The following is an 18,010-nucleotide window of genomic DNA, read 5'->3' as shown; positions in this document are numbered from 1 at the left end:
ATGTACTACCCCGTCTCACCTCCCAAAGGCAGCCTAAATATTACAGTAACAAAGCACAGCTGGTCTGGAACCCAGTAAAACACTCTGTAGATATCCAGTAGGTGTCGCTCTTGAGTGGGACCTAAACTTCTCTTTCCCTGGAGCTAGGAGAACTGTTGTACAGCAAGCAATGACCTCAGAATCCTGGGAACCATTGGCGCAATCTAATTTGCTAATGGTGGAGACATGGACATGTTCTTCTGGGCAACCAGAGGCAAATGTTGCATCCAAAACTATTAAAGAACAATAAGCAAATGCAAGGGTAAGGAGATGTCTTGTTCATAGTTGTCTTAAATTTGAACAAAAATGCACATTATGGTGGAAGAAATGAATAGGTCACAATCCTTCGCACAGAAAGATCTGAGCTCGTAGCTGAAACACCACCATACATTGCACATTTTGATTTTGCAACGTAATCTGTTCTGGCAAGTTTACAGATTATTCAGCAATAGTGTCTGCGCTTTGTTTTTTTGCAAGGAAAAGCAGATCATCGCCAAAGGTGCAATGATGCAAATCACAATATTGAAATAATATGGTGCTCTGTGTCCTGAGCATATTCTGCCATGGTCGCAGGTCTGGAATTGCCATGTGGGCCCTAGACGTACAGAACGTGGAAGGGGGCCCTTTCTGTACCTATGCGGTACGTTACCTGAATTTTGCACTTAGCCTCTACCAGCTGCAGTTGGTCTGTGCCAGATCTAGCTCCATCTCCCTCAGCTGCTTCGTGAGCAAATCTTTTTCATCATCTGTCTCCACTCCCTGGCTCTCCTTGCTGGAAGAACTTCGCCGTAGGCTTCCTTCCTTATTGAAGATCTCACTGCACTGTGTGCACGACATCACTTTGCCCTGTGACAGAAAATGAGCGCAAAGACTTTTAGCAAGAAGAACATGGGAGAGGCCATACTGGGTCAGGTCCAGTCCATCGAGCCCAACATCCCATCTCCAACAGTGGCCAATCTGAGTAGCTTGGAATTCTAATGGGGAGATCCCTTCCCTGTTGTTCATTCTCAGATGTAAGATACAGTTTTCAAACCCAATCCTTCTTACAAAAATTGTGTTCTTGAATGCAAACAAAATGCATTGTTCTAATCAGATTTGCAGATTCAGAGACTGTTTTTGTATAGAGTTAAATGTACATATACACGCACACACACACAAACACAATATGGAGCTCTGGAGGTGCTAACATATTCTAAGAAATGCCATACTGAGCCAGACTAAAGGATCATAAAGATCAGTATCTGTCTTCAACAGTGGCCAATTCAGGTCACAAGGTACCCAGCAGGATCCCAAAGAATAGCTCCAATCCTTATGCCCATAATCAGGGATAGGAAGTGATTTTTCCTAAGTTTTCATTGCTAATAATAGTTTTATAAACTTTTCCTCCAGGAACTTGTCTAAACCCTTTTTAAACCCAGCTAACTAACTTCTTTCACCACCTCCTATGGAAAACAAAATTTCACAGTTTCATTGTGCATGGACTCAAAACATACTTTCTCCGATTTGTCTTAATGTGCCATTAGCTTCAAGGAGTGTCCCCTAGTGCTAGTACTTTTTTGAAAGGGTAAATAACCAATCTCTGTTTATCCAATTCACCCCACTCAAGATTTTATAGATCTCTATCATATCTCTTCTCAGTCATCTCTTCTCCAGGCTGAAGAGCCCTAACCTGCTTAGCCTTTCCTCATAGGGGAGTTGTTCCATTCCTTTTATCATTTTTGTTGGCCTTCTCTGTACCTTTTCTAGTTCCACTTTAACTTTTTTGATATGGACAACCAGAAATGCAAACAATACTCACGGTGTAGTCCACCATGGCTCGATGCGGAGACATTATGATATCTCTTTTTATTTTCCTAATAATAACTAATATTTTATTTGTTTTTATGACAGCTGAGGATTTCAAAGTATTGTTCACAATGATTCCAAAATCGTGTTCCTGAGTGGAACCCAGCATTATATACCTAGGGTTTGAATTAATCTTCCCTATATGTATCCCTTTGCACTTTTCCATATAAAATTTCATCTGTCATTTAGATGCCCAATTCCCCTATCTTGCAAGGTCCTCTTGCAATTTCCCACAATCTTCTTGAGTTCTAATAACCGTAAATAATTTTGTGTCAGCTGGGAATTTGACCAGCTCACTCTTCCCTCACTTTTTAAGATAATTTATAAATATATTAAAAAGCACTGATCCCAATACAGATCCCTGGGGCACTCCACTATTTACCTTTTTCTCCACTGAGAGTAATGACCATTGAGTCTTAGTCTCTGTTTCTTATCCTTTGGCCAGTTACCAATCCACAATAGGTCATTACCTTTTAGTTGTTTTTCTAATTAATTTCCCCATTTTATCAGAGTCTCCCTTTTTAAAATTAAATTTTACTGCAGTAGGTTTGCTTGATGTCTTTTCAGTTAAATTCTGTTAAATGTGATTACATTGACATCAGTATTGCCTCCACCACTGTTATCTCTTGCACAAAATCACGTGTTACAGTGAGGATTAGATCTGGCCCCCCAGTACCAGCTCCTCCATGAAGCAGTCTATTTATTTCTCATATGTTTGGATTTAGCTCATGCCTTTCGTTGGTAGCTCAATGCGAGTTACATTGTGATACAGTAGGGATTTATGGCATCAGTATGTCTGGATTACATTTACCCAATCAACTCTGTGGCAATTGAAAACTCCCATTATTAACATATTGCCTAATTTGTTAGCTTTTCTAATTTATGGTAGCATTTCACTGTCTGTCTCTTCATCTGGCCTGGCTGGCGGGAATAGTGAATTTATTTCCTTATGTTACTCAAGAAGAGGAATCACATAGTCAGTATGTAAATATCCAATATGCATGGCTGTGGTGGATGAAAGAGAGAGGCTACAAGTATGGTGTTCTGGCAGGTTAGGAGAATTATAAATATGAATATGTGCTGTTCTGCAAAAATATACATTTTCACAGTAGTAATCTAGTAATGTCATATGGTGTCCACGGTGTTTCCCTAAGGTTGGTCACTCCTGATTAGATAGGAAACATGCAGGGAAACAGGAAGTCTACCTTAGGAAATACTGTGTGAAACTCAGACCACAAGGAATAACTAGCCAAGTGGAGCAATAAAATCTTAGTCAGGAGACCTTTACCCGAGTCTTTGTATGTTGTGACACCTTTTATTGGATCAACAAAGAAGAGCTTTCAAAATGTTCAGATAGGACATGTTCTCTAACATCGGGTGCAATTAATTTTTTCTACTAACACTCGTCCTTAATGAAAGTACAGTTCTTCTGATCGCTCCTGGCAGCTTATTCACATGATTTCCTCATCTGAAGGAAAACCATGAGGAGGAAGATTTCCGGCTTACCTTCACAATCTCCAGCTCCTCCTTATTTGCTGTCTGCTGTTTCTCTAGCCGGGTGCTTAGCTGAGAACAAATCTGAACATGAAAAAGGAAAACCGTATGCATTTATGTAGGCTTTACTTTACCAAACTATTAGAAGTCCATTTTCAGCTGCTGCGCAAATGGCAAAGTTAGGACTTATCTGGCTAATTTAGCTGGGATATTCAGCAATGCACACACCACTGACTACAACTAGATATCTTAAAGTTAGCCAGATAAATTTATCTGGTTAACTTTAGGACTACTATTTGGCTGTCTTAAAGTTATCTGGCTAATGCCACAAATCAGCACTGTCTGACTAACTTAGCCAGATAACGATGTTACATCATAGGAACCCCCCCAGGCCACTTCTGACACAGCCAGGTAGGATTTTAGCTGGTCAAAACTGTATCTGGTTATACTGAGCAGTCAAAACAGTGGGATTTTTAAATCCCAGCTTTTGCCTGGCTAAGTACCAAACTTAGACAATTGTGCTGAATACAATATGGACCTCTTAGTTTCTTATAACCTCAGTAAATAGCTATCTTTACTGCAGATAAGGCTATACCAAAATTTGCTTCTGAAATAGCTATTGAGTCCAATTTTGCCTGAAATTCAGGCACTGAGATTTGGATGAATGATTTTGAGCCTTTGTATTCAGAGGTTTCCTTGTCCCTGTGGTGATCACTGTACTGGAGTTGGCAGTGAGCAAAAGATTCACAGGGAGGAGAATTGCTCGAGGAAATGAGTAAATTAAGCTAGCAAGGCAGAAGCTGTATGTACTGGAGTCTCTAAACCAACAAGCATTTCAGAAGGAGAAGCAAGCGAAAAAGCAGCAAAAATGAGCAAATCATAAACATTATCCACATGTGTGCACACGGAGAAGAATTGCTTGAGGAAATGAGTGACTTAAACTAGCAAGGCAGAGTCTCGTAAACAATCAAATGCCCCAGTTTTAAGGTCAATAAGACACGTACACTTAAAAAGACTATTTGGATAATCAACACAAAGACTCTGGTGATAAAGTTCACAATACGACCACTCATTTTTACTCTCTCCTACTAATAAGTGAGCCCCAGTAAAGTTCATGGATGCCGCAATCTTTCCTTTTCCTCTGAACACAGTAACAGCAGAGGGTGGAGACCACATGGCAGCCCCCATGAACTGCCTGAGGTCTATGCTCTACCCATGGATACAATCATTTATAACACGTGCACGTTGGCGCGCCCATGTTATAAAATACAATATCTGTGCGCACAAGCGTGCTGGATTTTAACATTCGTGTGCGCATGTGCGGATGGTCCGTGACTCGCGGGGGGGGGGGGGGGGGTGTTTCTAAGTGCAGCGACACGATCAGGCCTTTGCCCAGTTCCCTCCCAGTCCGCCAATCAGCTCCAATTAAGGAGCGGACTGGGAGAGAACTTTCCTATAACCCTACCTACCCTTTCTCCCCGACCCCTAAACTAAACCTACCTATCCCCTGTTTTTTTGTTTTCATACTTACTGCTGGTCCAGTGCAGAAGTATCTTCCGCGCGCCGGCAGCTGGGGACAGGGCCTAATGGCCACTGTCCCAGCCAGTCCCCGCCCCTTTTAGTTGGCTCGGCACTTCGGTGTGTATCGGGGGTTACACTCATGGCCGGGCCCTTTGGACAGTGCACGCGGCGCGCACTGGGTCCGGCCACACGCGTAACCCCCTGAATTTTACACGCACAGGCCTTTTAATTTTCTGCCTGTAAGCTGATTGCATAGCTAAGAAGAGGACACAGGTACAGAAGGACATTCATGTTAACTGTTCAGTCTAACAAGATGCATATTTGGGAGGGGGCAGGTCATATTAAATGCCTTTCATAGTAACACGGTCTGCCCAGTTCAAAGGTAATTCCCATACTGGGAGTTGAACCTGGGCAAAAACCAGGAAGCGTGACCATGAAAAGTAAGACAGTAAACAATATACCATATCTTGGATCTTCTAAACATGTGTCTTAAAACACTTTCTCGGAAGATAGAATGGAAATACAGATGTAATCACTGGTGCCAACACTGGATTCTTACACTTCTAAATACATATCGTTGTCAGCACCCCACTGAAAACAGGGCTTGATTAATGCACCATCAGTGAAAGGGGTAGAGACAAGGAGAGAATCAGAATTCAAGAGAGCATAGGACAAGCACCGAGGATCTCTGAGGGAGAAGAAGGGTAGGCTGGATGAACCCTGTGGTCTTTATCTGTCATTGTGTGCCAAGTTTCTCTGACCTTGATTTGATCCAGTGGTTGATTCAAATCATCAAGCCATCACAGGTTGTCCCTGCTCAGGCAAGGTCTAGAGTTGGAAAAGCAAAGTACTGCAGGTATGGGCTGAGGGACGTTGGCGGAGCTGTATTAGGGCTAAGCAGAGCAATGCTCAGGAGTACATTAGGTCATAAATATTTAAGAGTAACAGTTGTGCAATACCTGTTTATACTCAGCAATGATGGCTGTAGTTTTCTTGATTTCTAGTTCAGCCTTTTCAAGCTGTTTCCTGAACACTTCCTTCAGCTGAAAAGGAAAAATAAAGAACAACATTGCATTAAAGCAATGTTTTCTTTTGACAAGATGCAGGTAAATCAAAGGCAAGAACCTGCTAAGTTAATCGATTCACATGATTTTCCATTTAAGAGCTCTGGGAAGCTGCAATGGCTCAAAATTGTGTTCTCCTGTAGGTGTATTTCCTTCTCCTGGAGCAGTTCCATCACCTTTTAACCAGTGAATTATCATTTTGTCTCACAGGGTTATAACACAAGCACTCTCATTCTATGTACAGAATCCTAACGTATAAGAATCATAAAATACTATGCTAGATTTACATCCTGACATGTATAACAAAGAAATCCTGCAGTACTTCTCTTTTGGAGAATATGTTCTGACTCACCTGTACAGGCTGTGTACATCTGGTGAAATCAGAGTGAAAATATGGCTGTGCTACTTGTGGAGCTGGGGTAGTCGTGATGTCACCATTCCATGATCACAAGAGGGAATTACCACGTCCACATAATCAAGCCCACAGTTACTAATATTTGCTTTCCGTGGTTCATTTTGAATATGAGATTACTGTTCCAGGCAGGAAGGGAGCTGAAAGCAATCCTTTACCTGGGCGGTTTCCTCTTCCTGTTTCCGTTTTTCCTCCTCCGTCTCCACCAGTCTCTGTTTGGTCAGGAGAAGTTCCTTATTAAGCACGTCTGCCTTATCCTCTGCCTGAAAAACCCAGAGGTACCAATGGGTATATATAACTCTACACGCACACACAAACACAGGATAAGAGTGCTGCTCCACCTCCAGCTCTGTCACTGTGCGCCAATGCAGGCAGCCAGGTAGGAGCAACGCAATGATTACAAGCAACAATGTGCTCGAGAACAGGAAAATATACATTAAGCCCCAGCACGGAGTGAAAGGGCTCATCGTATTCTTCCAGCCAGAACCCTGGTATGGCTATCAAGTTTTGTTTTTCTTCCTAATCAGCTGTGGTGACAGCACACTGCACATCGAAACAAGGTTTTCTTTCACAAACTTTCCTGACTGTTCCCACCAGACTGTGCACAATGTAATGAAAATCATGTTACCAGCTAGAACAATGGCTTCTTTTTCCTTCCTGCTGTAAAGACACGCAGGAAATGCTCATTCATTAAACAATATAAATTAAACAATATGAATTCAGTGAGGTCTCAGAACCAAAATAATTTGTCTACTGTTGCCCTAGAGTGGTGGTCAAATCCAGATTTGAGACCCCCAAACAGGTCTGGGGTTTAGAGAAACCAAATTACGCAGAGTAACTTGGTTCTTAGACCGTATCTATGTAAGAAAGATTCATTAGGGATTTTCTGAAATGTGGACCTGTTTGCTGTTCTCAAGCAGGGCTGAATTTAATATTATGGTGCCCACAGGCAGGATCTGACATCTGAGATCTGACAGCAGGGGTGGGGGGTGGTGCCAGCGCATGGTCCTAAAATAGGAGTAGGTTCCTTTTCAGTCTGGCTCCTTGGTGCCCTAGGTAGCTGTCCTTGCCTAAATCTGGGGCTGGTTTTAAGATCAGCAGCTGATACTGCAGTGCACTCCATCAATATGGAGCCTCTCTGCTTTTTCCAGGTAGACGTGCTGTGCCTCAGTTGTCCCTGGAAGCCAGGAGATCCAAAGGACATATCCTTAGTGCTTACTTAGAGTGAATTTTAAAAGCCCAGTGGTGCATAAATTGGGGGATGCATGCACAAGTCGTATTTACGCACGCCAATCAAATTTTAAAAGCCACTCAGATGCGGGCGTATCTCCCGCTGCATGCACATCTCACTTGATTTAAAAAAAGGGGCACAGTGTGGGCGTGGTTTTGGAGTGGGTGTGGGCGTTTTGGGGTATGGCCAAGAGATGTGTGCGTAAATACTTACGAATGCCCAAGGTCCAGAGGCGGCTCAAGGCAATCTGCTGCCTGAGGCGAGGGATGAGATGGCGCCCTCCCGCCCCCCCTCTCTGGCACTTACACATGCTCTTTCCCCCCTCAAGCACCCTCACACATGCTCTCTCATCCCACCAGGCTTGCATTCTCTCTCTCTCACACACACACAAGCTGCCTCTCAAACACACACACACACAAGCTGCCTCTCACCCAAGCACACACATACAAGCAAACTGCCTCACACATGCGCACATACACACAAGCTGCCTCTCACACTCATAAGCTGCCTCTCAAACTCACATACATACACAAACAAGCAAGCTGCCTCTCAAACTCACATACATACACACACAAGCAAGCTGCCTCACACATGCACACAAACACAAGCTGCCTCTCAAATTCACACACAAACACAAGTTGCTTATCACCCAAGCACACACACACAAGAAGCTGCCTCTCTCTCACGTGGGGCCTCTTCTTTTTCTTCAGTTGCCGCCGGCCTGGGCTCCAGAGGCACCCTTCAGCCATTCTCCGTTCTTCGGCTGCCGCCAGCCTGAGCTGAGACAGCCGCAGCAGGGGCAGGAAGTATGAGGTGGACACCACAGCGGCATTCTGAGAGAGGCATTTTTTTTGCCGTCTCAAAATTATGCCGCCTGAACCGGCCGCCTCAGCCTGCCTCATTATAGAACCACCCCTGCCCAGGTCCACTGCTGCATAAGTTTACTGCTGCTAGGGAGGAGGTGTAAGTTGTTAAAAAAAAAAAAATTAAAACCAGCCATTTGTGCCAGGTTTAAAGGGTCTGGGATAAACTGGGTGAATACAGACTATCAAACCTGGGGGGGGGGGGTGTTGGAGGAACTAGCTGTTAACTGGGTGAACTGGTGAAACTGGCAATAGCATGGATGCACACTCGTTAAAAAATATCCTGACTTATGTGGTAGAATCTGGATTTGCGCAACCACTTAAAATCTGGCGCACGTGTGCGCACAGCCAGACTATTTTATAATGTGTGCACAAGTAATAAAATGGTTCCATATCTGGGTGCGTGCCAATGCACATGTGCCAAAGCATGCCCGTGCATTGGTTTGAAAGTCATTGTCTAAGGAAGAAAAACTTGCACAATAATTGGGATAATAAAGTTCATCCTGACAGAAGTTACAAAATTCTTGTAAGTTCAGGGCTGGCCACGGTCCATTTTATATTTAATCAAAAGAGAAATTTATGAGGCTTCACATCAGAAGACTGATTTTAGTGTGGCAATATGCTTAACTGCTAAATAAATTAAACATATCCATGAGTGAGCTTCTTTCCCCATTCCCAATCCTTAAATGGAATATGCATTTTGTTTTTTAATTACTGCAATGACTATTCTATTTTAATGGTGCTGATATTATATTATGTATTGTACTGTACTATCAAACTGGCAAAATTTGAGTGCAAAAGTGGCGTACAAGTCTAAAATGAAATTAAAATGTACATTTTCTTGCAGTGTGGAATAAAAAGCAGTGTTGTTGCAGAAGAACAACTGAAAAAGAGCAGGACTCATCCTAATGATGTTAAACATTATTTTTACTAGTGCAGTGTAGGAAACACAGTATCAGCTGATCAGTGGCAGGGGAGTATGCACAGATGGATGATGCCAACTCTCTGAATGCAACTATTCAAGAGCATCTACCATTTACTTATTAGGCAGTGAAGAGGAAAGTGCTGCCAGGATAGGCCTCAAAGACCCAGTTGGTGCATCCCCATGCCTACCTGTGACATTTTTTCTCCTAACGTCTGCACAAACAGAAACTAGCAACCTATGTATCACATAGGGATAACCTAAAAGCCACATTCAGATCTCTGCCTTAAGGATTGAGTATTTTACCTGATCCAGGTCATTGCGAAGAGCGATTTTACTTGTGACAAGCTCATGGGCAAGGTCATCATTCTCTTGCTCTAGCCGCATACTGGCCTCCTGCAGCCTTCGATTCTCCCGCTGAAGAAGGACAGGAACAGAGATCACATATGTGAGTCAGTGTTTACAAGCATTTCAGGAGAAGAAAGTGAAAAAGCAGCAAAAATAAGCAAGTCATAAACATTATCCACATGTGCACACAAGGAGAAGAATTGCTTAAGGAAAAGAGTGAATTAAGCTAGCAAGACAGAAGCTGTACGCACTGGACAGAGTCTCTAAACAAACAAATTCCTCAGTTTTAAGGTCAATGAGACACTTACACTTAAAAAGACTATTTGGATAATCAACACAAAGACTCCTTTTTACACTCTTCTACTAATAAGGCCTACTAAAGTTCATGGATGCCGCAATCTTGCCTCTTCCTCTGATGTACAACTGGCCTACCAAGTTCCCTCCGCTCTACTCACAGACATGGCTGAGTTTCAGCAGAAGGGAAGTGCTATACAAACACAGTAACAGCAGAACTAAGACTGTTGCCCTAACATGACTGCTAAGACGACAGGACTAATGCTGGCACAATCTGTTCAAAAGCGGCACCTCTGATATGAAGATCTCAGTCTGACTTATAATTGTGAGGCTAATATTATAAAAAAAAGCGGAATTCCTAACTTTGGAGCCTATTTACTAAAGGCTTTCTCCCATTCTGTATCTATGGGAAAAATGCTTAGTAAATGACCCCCTATTGTCAGAGGAACTTAGAACCCTAAATTTTCACCTAAATTTAGGACTGCTATTCATTTTCCTAGATTTTGGCTCCTAAGCTAGGTACCTAATGCTGATAATCAGTGCTAATAGCCACCCACTTTTTAAGTTCCTAAATTTCAGAGCCTAGTGAAACTAGAACCCTACATTTAGGGTCTCCGCGGCGCCAAGTCAGGAGCCTATCTCCCAAAATTAGGGACCTAAACCCTTTGAAAACTGGCCTCTGTATTATTCCATCCAAACCAGACTCAATGCCTTAATTATAAGCTATGGTGATGCATGAACAACCCAAAGCAGTGGTGAATGGATTCTAAGACGCGTCATACAGCACCGAGCCAAGAAAAGGCAATCCCATTACAAACTTCCTACCACCTAGTATGTGAGAAAATACTGTTAAGGTAAAATCTCATCTGAAATAAGAAATAACGGAATAAAGAAGAAGTCGAGAGAAAAAAAAAACACCTGGCAATTAAGTTACAGTCACCCAGTCCATGTTGTACTAAGTCTTCCACAAGGTCATTAAGCTCAGAAATTAAATGGAAAAGCTGTTGTTGTCTAACATCCAGAGTGGCAAAGAATAATGTCAGTTCACAACCTTTTTTTAAGAACTCAGTCATGGCACTTAGTTGATCATCTCAAATTAAGGCTGGGTGAAGGATCTGCACCTGCACCAGCCTCCAGGTCACTGTGGGAAGGGAGCCAGCCTTGGGGGTTTGGGCTCCTTTACATAAATTTATCTTCCGATTCTCATAATGCACTTTTCTCAGTCAGAGCATAAGGTCAGCAAGAATCCACTGCAAACAGGGCTTGGAGCTTTAAATGACAGAATTGGTTCACCTTAGGCAAATGATTCTCTGAACATTTGTTGTCAATGAAGAAAAACTATTTTCTTCTTTATTCACTGTCCTACTGCATATAGAAAACTCACAGGTGCCGAGCACAAATACCTTTACTAAGAAAAAATGAAATACTATAATTGGAGGGCAGGCATTCAGAAAGTACTTAGTAAGCCACAGACTGTCCTCTACAATACGTTCAGGGGGCAATTTTACAACTGCCTGGGTACAAATCCGAAAGCTAATTTTCAATGGGGAACTCCCTACAGACATTCTCTTTGGTACTCCTAATGTTTGCTGATGTTCAAAGTACCCACAAGCCATTGCCCCTGCTTTACTGCAAGTGCAAAGTATGTACAGACATCCCCCGGTGTGTGCTGGGAAACACCCCCTACATTTCTGCCAGCTGAGGGGTGGGCACTTCCCCTCCACAGGGATTTACCTAGATAATGTATTCCCTGGGCAAACCCTTTAGAAACTGTCCTCCCCATCTTTCCCAAGGTCAAAGATCTTGTTTCAACAAGGGCTCCTCTGCCCCTCATGTTCCATCATTGTTTACAGCCTTCTCCAACAGATATCTGGACAGGAAAAGGCTTTCTCTCCTAGCACATCTCTGCCTCCTGCTCCAGATGGAATATTTCATTTCACCCACATAGCTCCAGGCAGTGCCTGAAATGTCAAACGCTGCTTTCAATAAGGCAAGAGGCAGACACAGGGAGGAAGGCCCGGGAGCCAGAAAACACCTTTTCAAGCACAAAGTTTCTTTAGCAAACAATAGCATAGGAAGCAGGGAAAATGGCAGCCTGTTCTTTGATTACACAATTCTTTGTTCTTATGGTGTCTTCAGCTCTCTGAAAATATCCTTTTTTGAGAATGTACACTGTGTTCTCTACCACCCACTCTACCGTAAATCCATGTATCTAAACCACCCACCATGTTTTAAATCCTTGTATCTCTAAGCAGGTCCTCTGGTTCCCGTCACAGTCACATTAATTTGCATTCTTCTCGCCAAGTATTACCCTCCTATGGCAGAAACTCCTCAGGTGCCTCCTTTGCTGCAGACGGGGACTGGGCTGCGCAGACCTCCTGGGCTTGCTGTCAAATGGCTTGAGCAGAAGCAGGAAGCCCAACCTTTGCTAAATATTCAACACTTCTCTACTTTCAATAACCTTTCATTGTGCAACAGGAAGCCCTGTACGCTGCTTGCAAGACTGCACTTTTTGTCAGAGAGAATTTATCACTTTTCTTTTGGAGACATTTTACAACTTTACATAAGGAGCAGGGGATGGTGTGTGGGACTGGCAGCATGAAGTTTCCTGGTTCCTAGTGCCAGGCCTGCGTGCCATCTGACCTCTTTGCACAGCTATAAGCACGAAATACTGCCCAGCTGAGGAGGCTACTATGAACGAGTCAGCACATTTGATACATAACACTTTCAGAAGCAGGGAACTAATGCTGTGATAAACCCTACTCATGTTTGAGTAATGCTAGGAAAGCATTATCTTAATTAGAAAACCATTTCAAAGCTGGAATATTTGCACACTGAGCTCCTGTGGTGGGAATTATGCTTAATGTTCTGTTTACTTCCCTGGACAATGGACTGATAAAATAATCAATGTTAAGAGTAGGCCAAGGAAAATGTGATGCTAGGCCACACCAAGTGGTTTATAAATAAGTGACAATCCCCATGGCAGTGGGCTCTAATGCCACACATCCAAGTCAGAGGTAAGGCCAATTATTCTAATAAAGCAAACTGACAAGGAGATTACTGATTTTAGGAAACCAAAACAGTAAAACCCCATGATTTTAAAAGCTTAATTTCTTGTCAACGGCCACATCAACAATGAGATCCAGCTTCTATTTGCCAGATAATTCCTGATGGATCTTGCCTCCTGACTGGCTGGCAGAGATGGTCCATTTTCTAACTAGCTAATAGTAAGATGGCCCACTTGGAAACTGTCATTGAGTGGATGCAGCCAATGGTCCTGAGGCTGGCTGCGCACATGATGTTGCTAATTAAATTGCAGCACATTGGGGTTCTGTTTGGATAAAAGGCATTTTATGATATCGAAGGAATGCATTTTGTAAGCTGTTTCCTTTCATTACAGATCATGAGGGTGCACCCGGTCAGTTTCTCTCAGTATCTCACATGCAGGGCATGACTTGACAAGAGGATATCGGAGGTAAGTGGAAAAAAAAAAAAAAAGGTTCTTCCTTTTTTTTTTTTATAGTCTGCTCAAAGTGGTGTTCCCTCGCTCTCCTCAGTACACAGACTTGCCAAGCTACCGATTCTCAAATGAGGGAGATTTAATAGGTTTTCAGATTAAAGATGGCATTTCCTTCTAAGTTAGAGTAAAGCAGCTATTAATAACAGTAATGAGGAGAGGCCGAGGGTCACTGCCATACAATGAGGTTGCTGCTCTGAAAGATAAGGAGTCCCTACCATTAAATAATAGCCAGGCTTTAAGTTCATCATTGTACTGTTTCAGACACACTGTTACCTCACTATTTATGTTTCATATTTAGAGAGGTTTATATCCTGGGGCCACCAATACAAGTAAGAGTAGAAGTATCAGTAGGAGCAGCGTGAAAGCCAATGAAGAACTACACATTCTGCCCCATAACATAAAGGGAGGGGGGATTTTCAAACCCCCTTGAGGAGATTTGCTTTGAAAATCTGGGGGACTGAGGGTCGCGCATACCTCGTGCCTTTTCAGCTGTCACACCCATGTGCATGGGGGGCAGGGAGAAGGGGGAAGAGTCATATTCAAACTGCCTTTACCTGGGCATTGATCTGCTTTATGTTATTTTAAAGAGTGAATAATCATTGTGTAATCCACACTGGATATGTAGTAAAAGATGTGGAAATATAAAAGTTTTAAATAAGGAAATAAAAACATTTGAAGATTGCCCCCACAATTATTAATGTCCTAATCAATGCACCCAGCCCCATAACTGCATCTTTCAGTTTGATTTTAAGGGATTTTGAACTTTGCTCATGGCATGGGGAAGCCGGTCTACTCAGCCCACATGGCTCCTCTCTTCCCACCAGGGTTAAGTAGCTTCTATGCCTTGCCATGGCAAGTAATTCAAGTATTATTTGTACTGAGCTCATGAGACAACAAGCAACTAATCAATAATACAGAATGCGGAGCGTGGGCGTTACCTGCTTCCTCCACCACTGCCGGTCAAGGAGCCTTGCAGCTACATTTCATAAAAGCCGAGGCTGACAGCTGGGTTTCCTGGGCTGGCTGAAGTAGAGTGCATTATCAAGAAGATAAGGGATTCTGCGAGCCCAGACATCATCCAGATGAAAGAAGATATCATTGTGGCAAGAGCTTAATACAGCCAAACTCAGGTATTTGCTATATATACTTTCAGTTTCAATTCAGCCAATTAAAGACCTACTCTCTAGCCTCAACTTAGTTTTGAACGCCAATAAAACGGAAATGCTCATTATCTTCCATGACCCCACCACCATCTTATCAAGCTCCTCTCAACCAACAAGCTCAAACATCAATTTCTCACCTGACGTCAGGAATCTAGGAGCCTGGCTAGACAACAATCTAAACCTAAAAAAGTTTATAAACATTACCACAAAGGACTGCTTTTACAAATTGCAAGTCCTCAGAAAGCTAAAACCCCTCCTTCACTTCAATGACTTCCGGCTAGTACTTCAATCCATCATACTATCTAAGATCGATTATTGCAACTCTCTTCTACTCGGACTCCCCTCTAACTCTATCAAACCCTTACAGATGGTTCAGAACGCGCCGCCAGAATCCTCACAAACTCCAACAAAAGAGAACATATCACTCCAATCCTCCGAACCTTCACTGGCTTCCTATCAAACATAGGATCCTCTTTAAAGTTCTTACAATCATCCACAAAGCGACACACAACCTCGCCCCCATCATGTTAAGCACACAACTTCAACCTCATACATCCTCCAGACCCATAAGAAGCGCATACAAAGGCACACTGTATGCCCCGCCTGCAAAAACATCACTAAGGAAACGAGCACTATCCTCAGCAGGCCCCCACCAATGGAACGCGCTCCCCCAGATCTACGACTGGAACCAAGTCATCAGGATTTAAAAAAAAGCTAAAAACCTGGCTCTTCCGCCAAGCCTTCCCAGACACTTAATACCGCCCAGATGTCTTGATAAACTCAATCATGAACTTCCTCACTGAGTTATCTTATTCGGTCTCTCTCGATCGTTCGCTGCTATTGGTCAGTCTTCCACTTAATTCATCGATTTATTCTCTTTCAGTCACAAGACTACGTTAATCACTATGCTCATCCTCTGCCTTAGGCCCCCCCCCCTTCTAAAGGGTCTCTCCCCGCCCTCTTTCTACGCAATACACCTCCCCTCCTTTTATAACTTGAATACTTTAGGCATTTCCCGGGTCTAATGCCTATAACAAATTTCAGCACAGAGCGACTTACGCAAGCTCGTGTACTCGCATTCCATATAGTCCATAGTCTGTCATGTTGTCTTTTCCCATGTTCCCCCTTTTAAGCTACTTTGCTCAACTGTTTTTCGGTAATAAGTACCATTATCCTGAGTTCATATGCTCTTTGCAATCTTTACTATTACACCGAGTTCAAATGTTCCCTGTAACATGCTATGTTCAATTGTACTTTGTTATATTGTTCAATGTAAAGCCCCCCTCCTTTCTTGGGTGTTCTCATTACAGAGTCAAAATGTTCTCTGTAACTGTACCATTATACCGAGTTCGAATGTTTCATTGTAACTATACTATGTTCAATTTGTACTTTGTTCTATTGTTCTATGTAAAGCCCCTCACCCCCTTTTTTTGGGCGTTTCACTGTTTTATGTAAACCGGAGTGATTTGTATTTCATACAAGAACCTCGGTATATAAAAATTAAAAATAAATAAATAAATAAATTACTTTGCTGTTAACAGACATTTGCAATAAACCTTGATCTTGCTTCTGCCTAAGAGCCCGATCCAATAAGCCATATATTAAAACTGTGTGCTGAAAGACTGTGCACAGATTCTTAATGCACTCACTAAAAAAATGTTAACTCTCAATGCAGTATGCTAATGGTATGCCAATGCATCAGGAGCTAAAAAAAAAAAAAGCACAACTACCCAAAAAGGTTGCTAGAAGACATGCTCAGTGTGCATGAACATGTTTTCTGCACAGAAAACATATGTTGTATGCATAAAGCATTTTCTCTCTGCATAAAACAGCTTTATACACAGGAAATTTGATTGTGCACAAATTGTGCTTTATGTGCATGACTTCCAGGTCTAGACCTCCACCCACGATCTCGAGGTTCAGCCCCCATAGACTGACATTAGCTGGAGTTAAATTTCAAACATTAAGAAAACATGAGTTAAGGCCTATGAGCCTCTCTGCAATGGGGAGTAATAGCTAATGTCTTCATCAACTTAGAATTAAATGAGAAGTGCTAACATATGCATATAGTTTAATGCAGATTGTGTGCACATTTTTTGTGTGCAAAACTCCTCACCTGCGTGGAGAGTAAAATCTGTGCATAAAAAATGTGCATACAGCCCAGAGCATTTATTACATTGGGCCCTAGCAAACTAAACAATATGACACTATTAAATAAAGAGAAAGCACTGGGCCCCCCCTCTGTTTGCAATATACAGCAACTCCATAGTGGTTAACAAACCTTAGGGCAATTTGGTTTTGCTGCTGGTTAATATCCAATCTGTTAGTTTTTACAAAAAAAAAACAAAAACCAACCTGCAAGCAGTCCAGACATTCTGAGGTATGTTGGAAAGACTGGTGAAAGGCAACCCTCACCAGTGCATTTCCTTTTAACATCTCATGCTAAGCCTGTGCCGATAAGATCTGAGTGTCAGCAAAGCAAGCAGCACATCCTGATGCTTGGAAGCCTTCCTGTTCTGGTCTCACAGACAAGTGGAGAAGCAAAGCACGTGTGGCTGAAAATAGAGTATCCTCCTCCTAAAAGGTACATTTCCAGGGAGAATAAAATAACTGAAGGGCCCTGGTCTTTGTTCTCCATTCAGTGCTATTTTGTATTTTCCTGGAGATCAAGACCTGGTACATTAGCAGAACTGTGTAGGTAAGGATTCTTCGTACCCTCTAAATTTTATCGGCACTAGAAATTATCCAAATTTTGAACAGAATAAAAGAAAGGGCAACATCAGTTATTGTTGTGTGCAACATCAACATTAATTGCTCTAATTTCATTAGCCCCAAATATTCCAGGGATCCAACTGTTTAGTAACTCTCGATGGACTCCATTCCACAGCTGCCACATACACAGCCCCTATGTTTACAGCTCAGACTGGTAGACAGTCTTTCCAGAACTGCACAACTGTCACAACACAGCAGAGAGTAGTGGAGCAAGTACTGCACTTGCAAAAGCTAACACACAAACATCCTGCTTTCCTTTAGGGTATGTCACCAGTTAGGGCTCAAGTCTACCCATAGCCCTGTGCTGCCTGTGGATCAGAGCTAAGCAAGCCATGGTTGCAGCTGAGAGGAGGATACTGTATTTCCAAACAGGCAGGACACTGATAGAACACGAAAAATAGAACTTACCTTCAATATAGGCACAGATCAATTATACTATTTCCATCAAGAGAAATAAAAACAACAAGATGTGATGTCCAACGAGGTTTTGGGCAGAAAGAAAGCAAAAATCAAAGAAGAGAA

General features: G+C 42.5%; 1 protein-coding gene across 1 annotated transcript in view; it reads right to left on the bottom strand.

Annotated features, from left to right (window-relative positions):
- Positions 1 to 18,010, bottom strand: part of RABGAP1L (RAB GTPase activating protein 1 like) — a 768,100-nt gene that overhangs the window by 5,723 nt on the left and 744,367 nt on the right. Inside the window, 6 exon segments of the mRNA XM_029618149.1 lie at positions 689 to 723; positions 726 to 885; positions 3,391 to 3,462; positions 5,859 to 5,942; positions 6,534 to 6,638; positions 9,698 to 9,808. Coding sequence (XP_029474009.1) covers positions 689 to 723; positions 726 to 885; positions 3,391 to 3,462; positions 5,859 to 5,942; positions 6,534 to 6,638; positions 9,698 to 9,808 — 567 coding nt within the window.

Source organism: Rhinatrema bivittatum, chromosome 10 (assembly GCF_901001135.1).
Source record: "Rhinatrema bivittatum chromosome 10, aRhiBiv1.1, whole genome shotgun sequence".
NCBI classification, from domain to species: domain Eukaryota; kingdom Metazoa; phylum Chordata; class Amphibia; order Gymnophiona; family Rhinatrematidae; genus Rhinatrema; species Rhinatrema bivittatum.
Note: the sequence above shows the minus strand (reverse complement) of the source record. Positions and strands in the feature narration are given on the sequence as shown.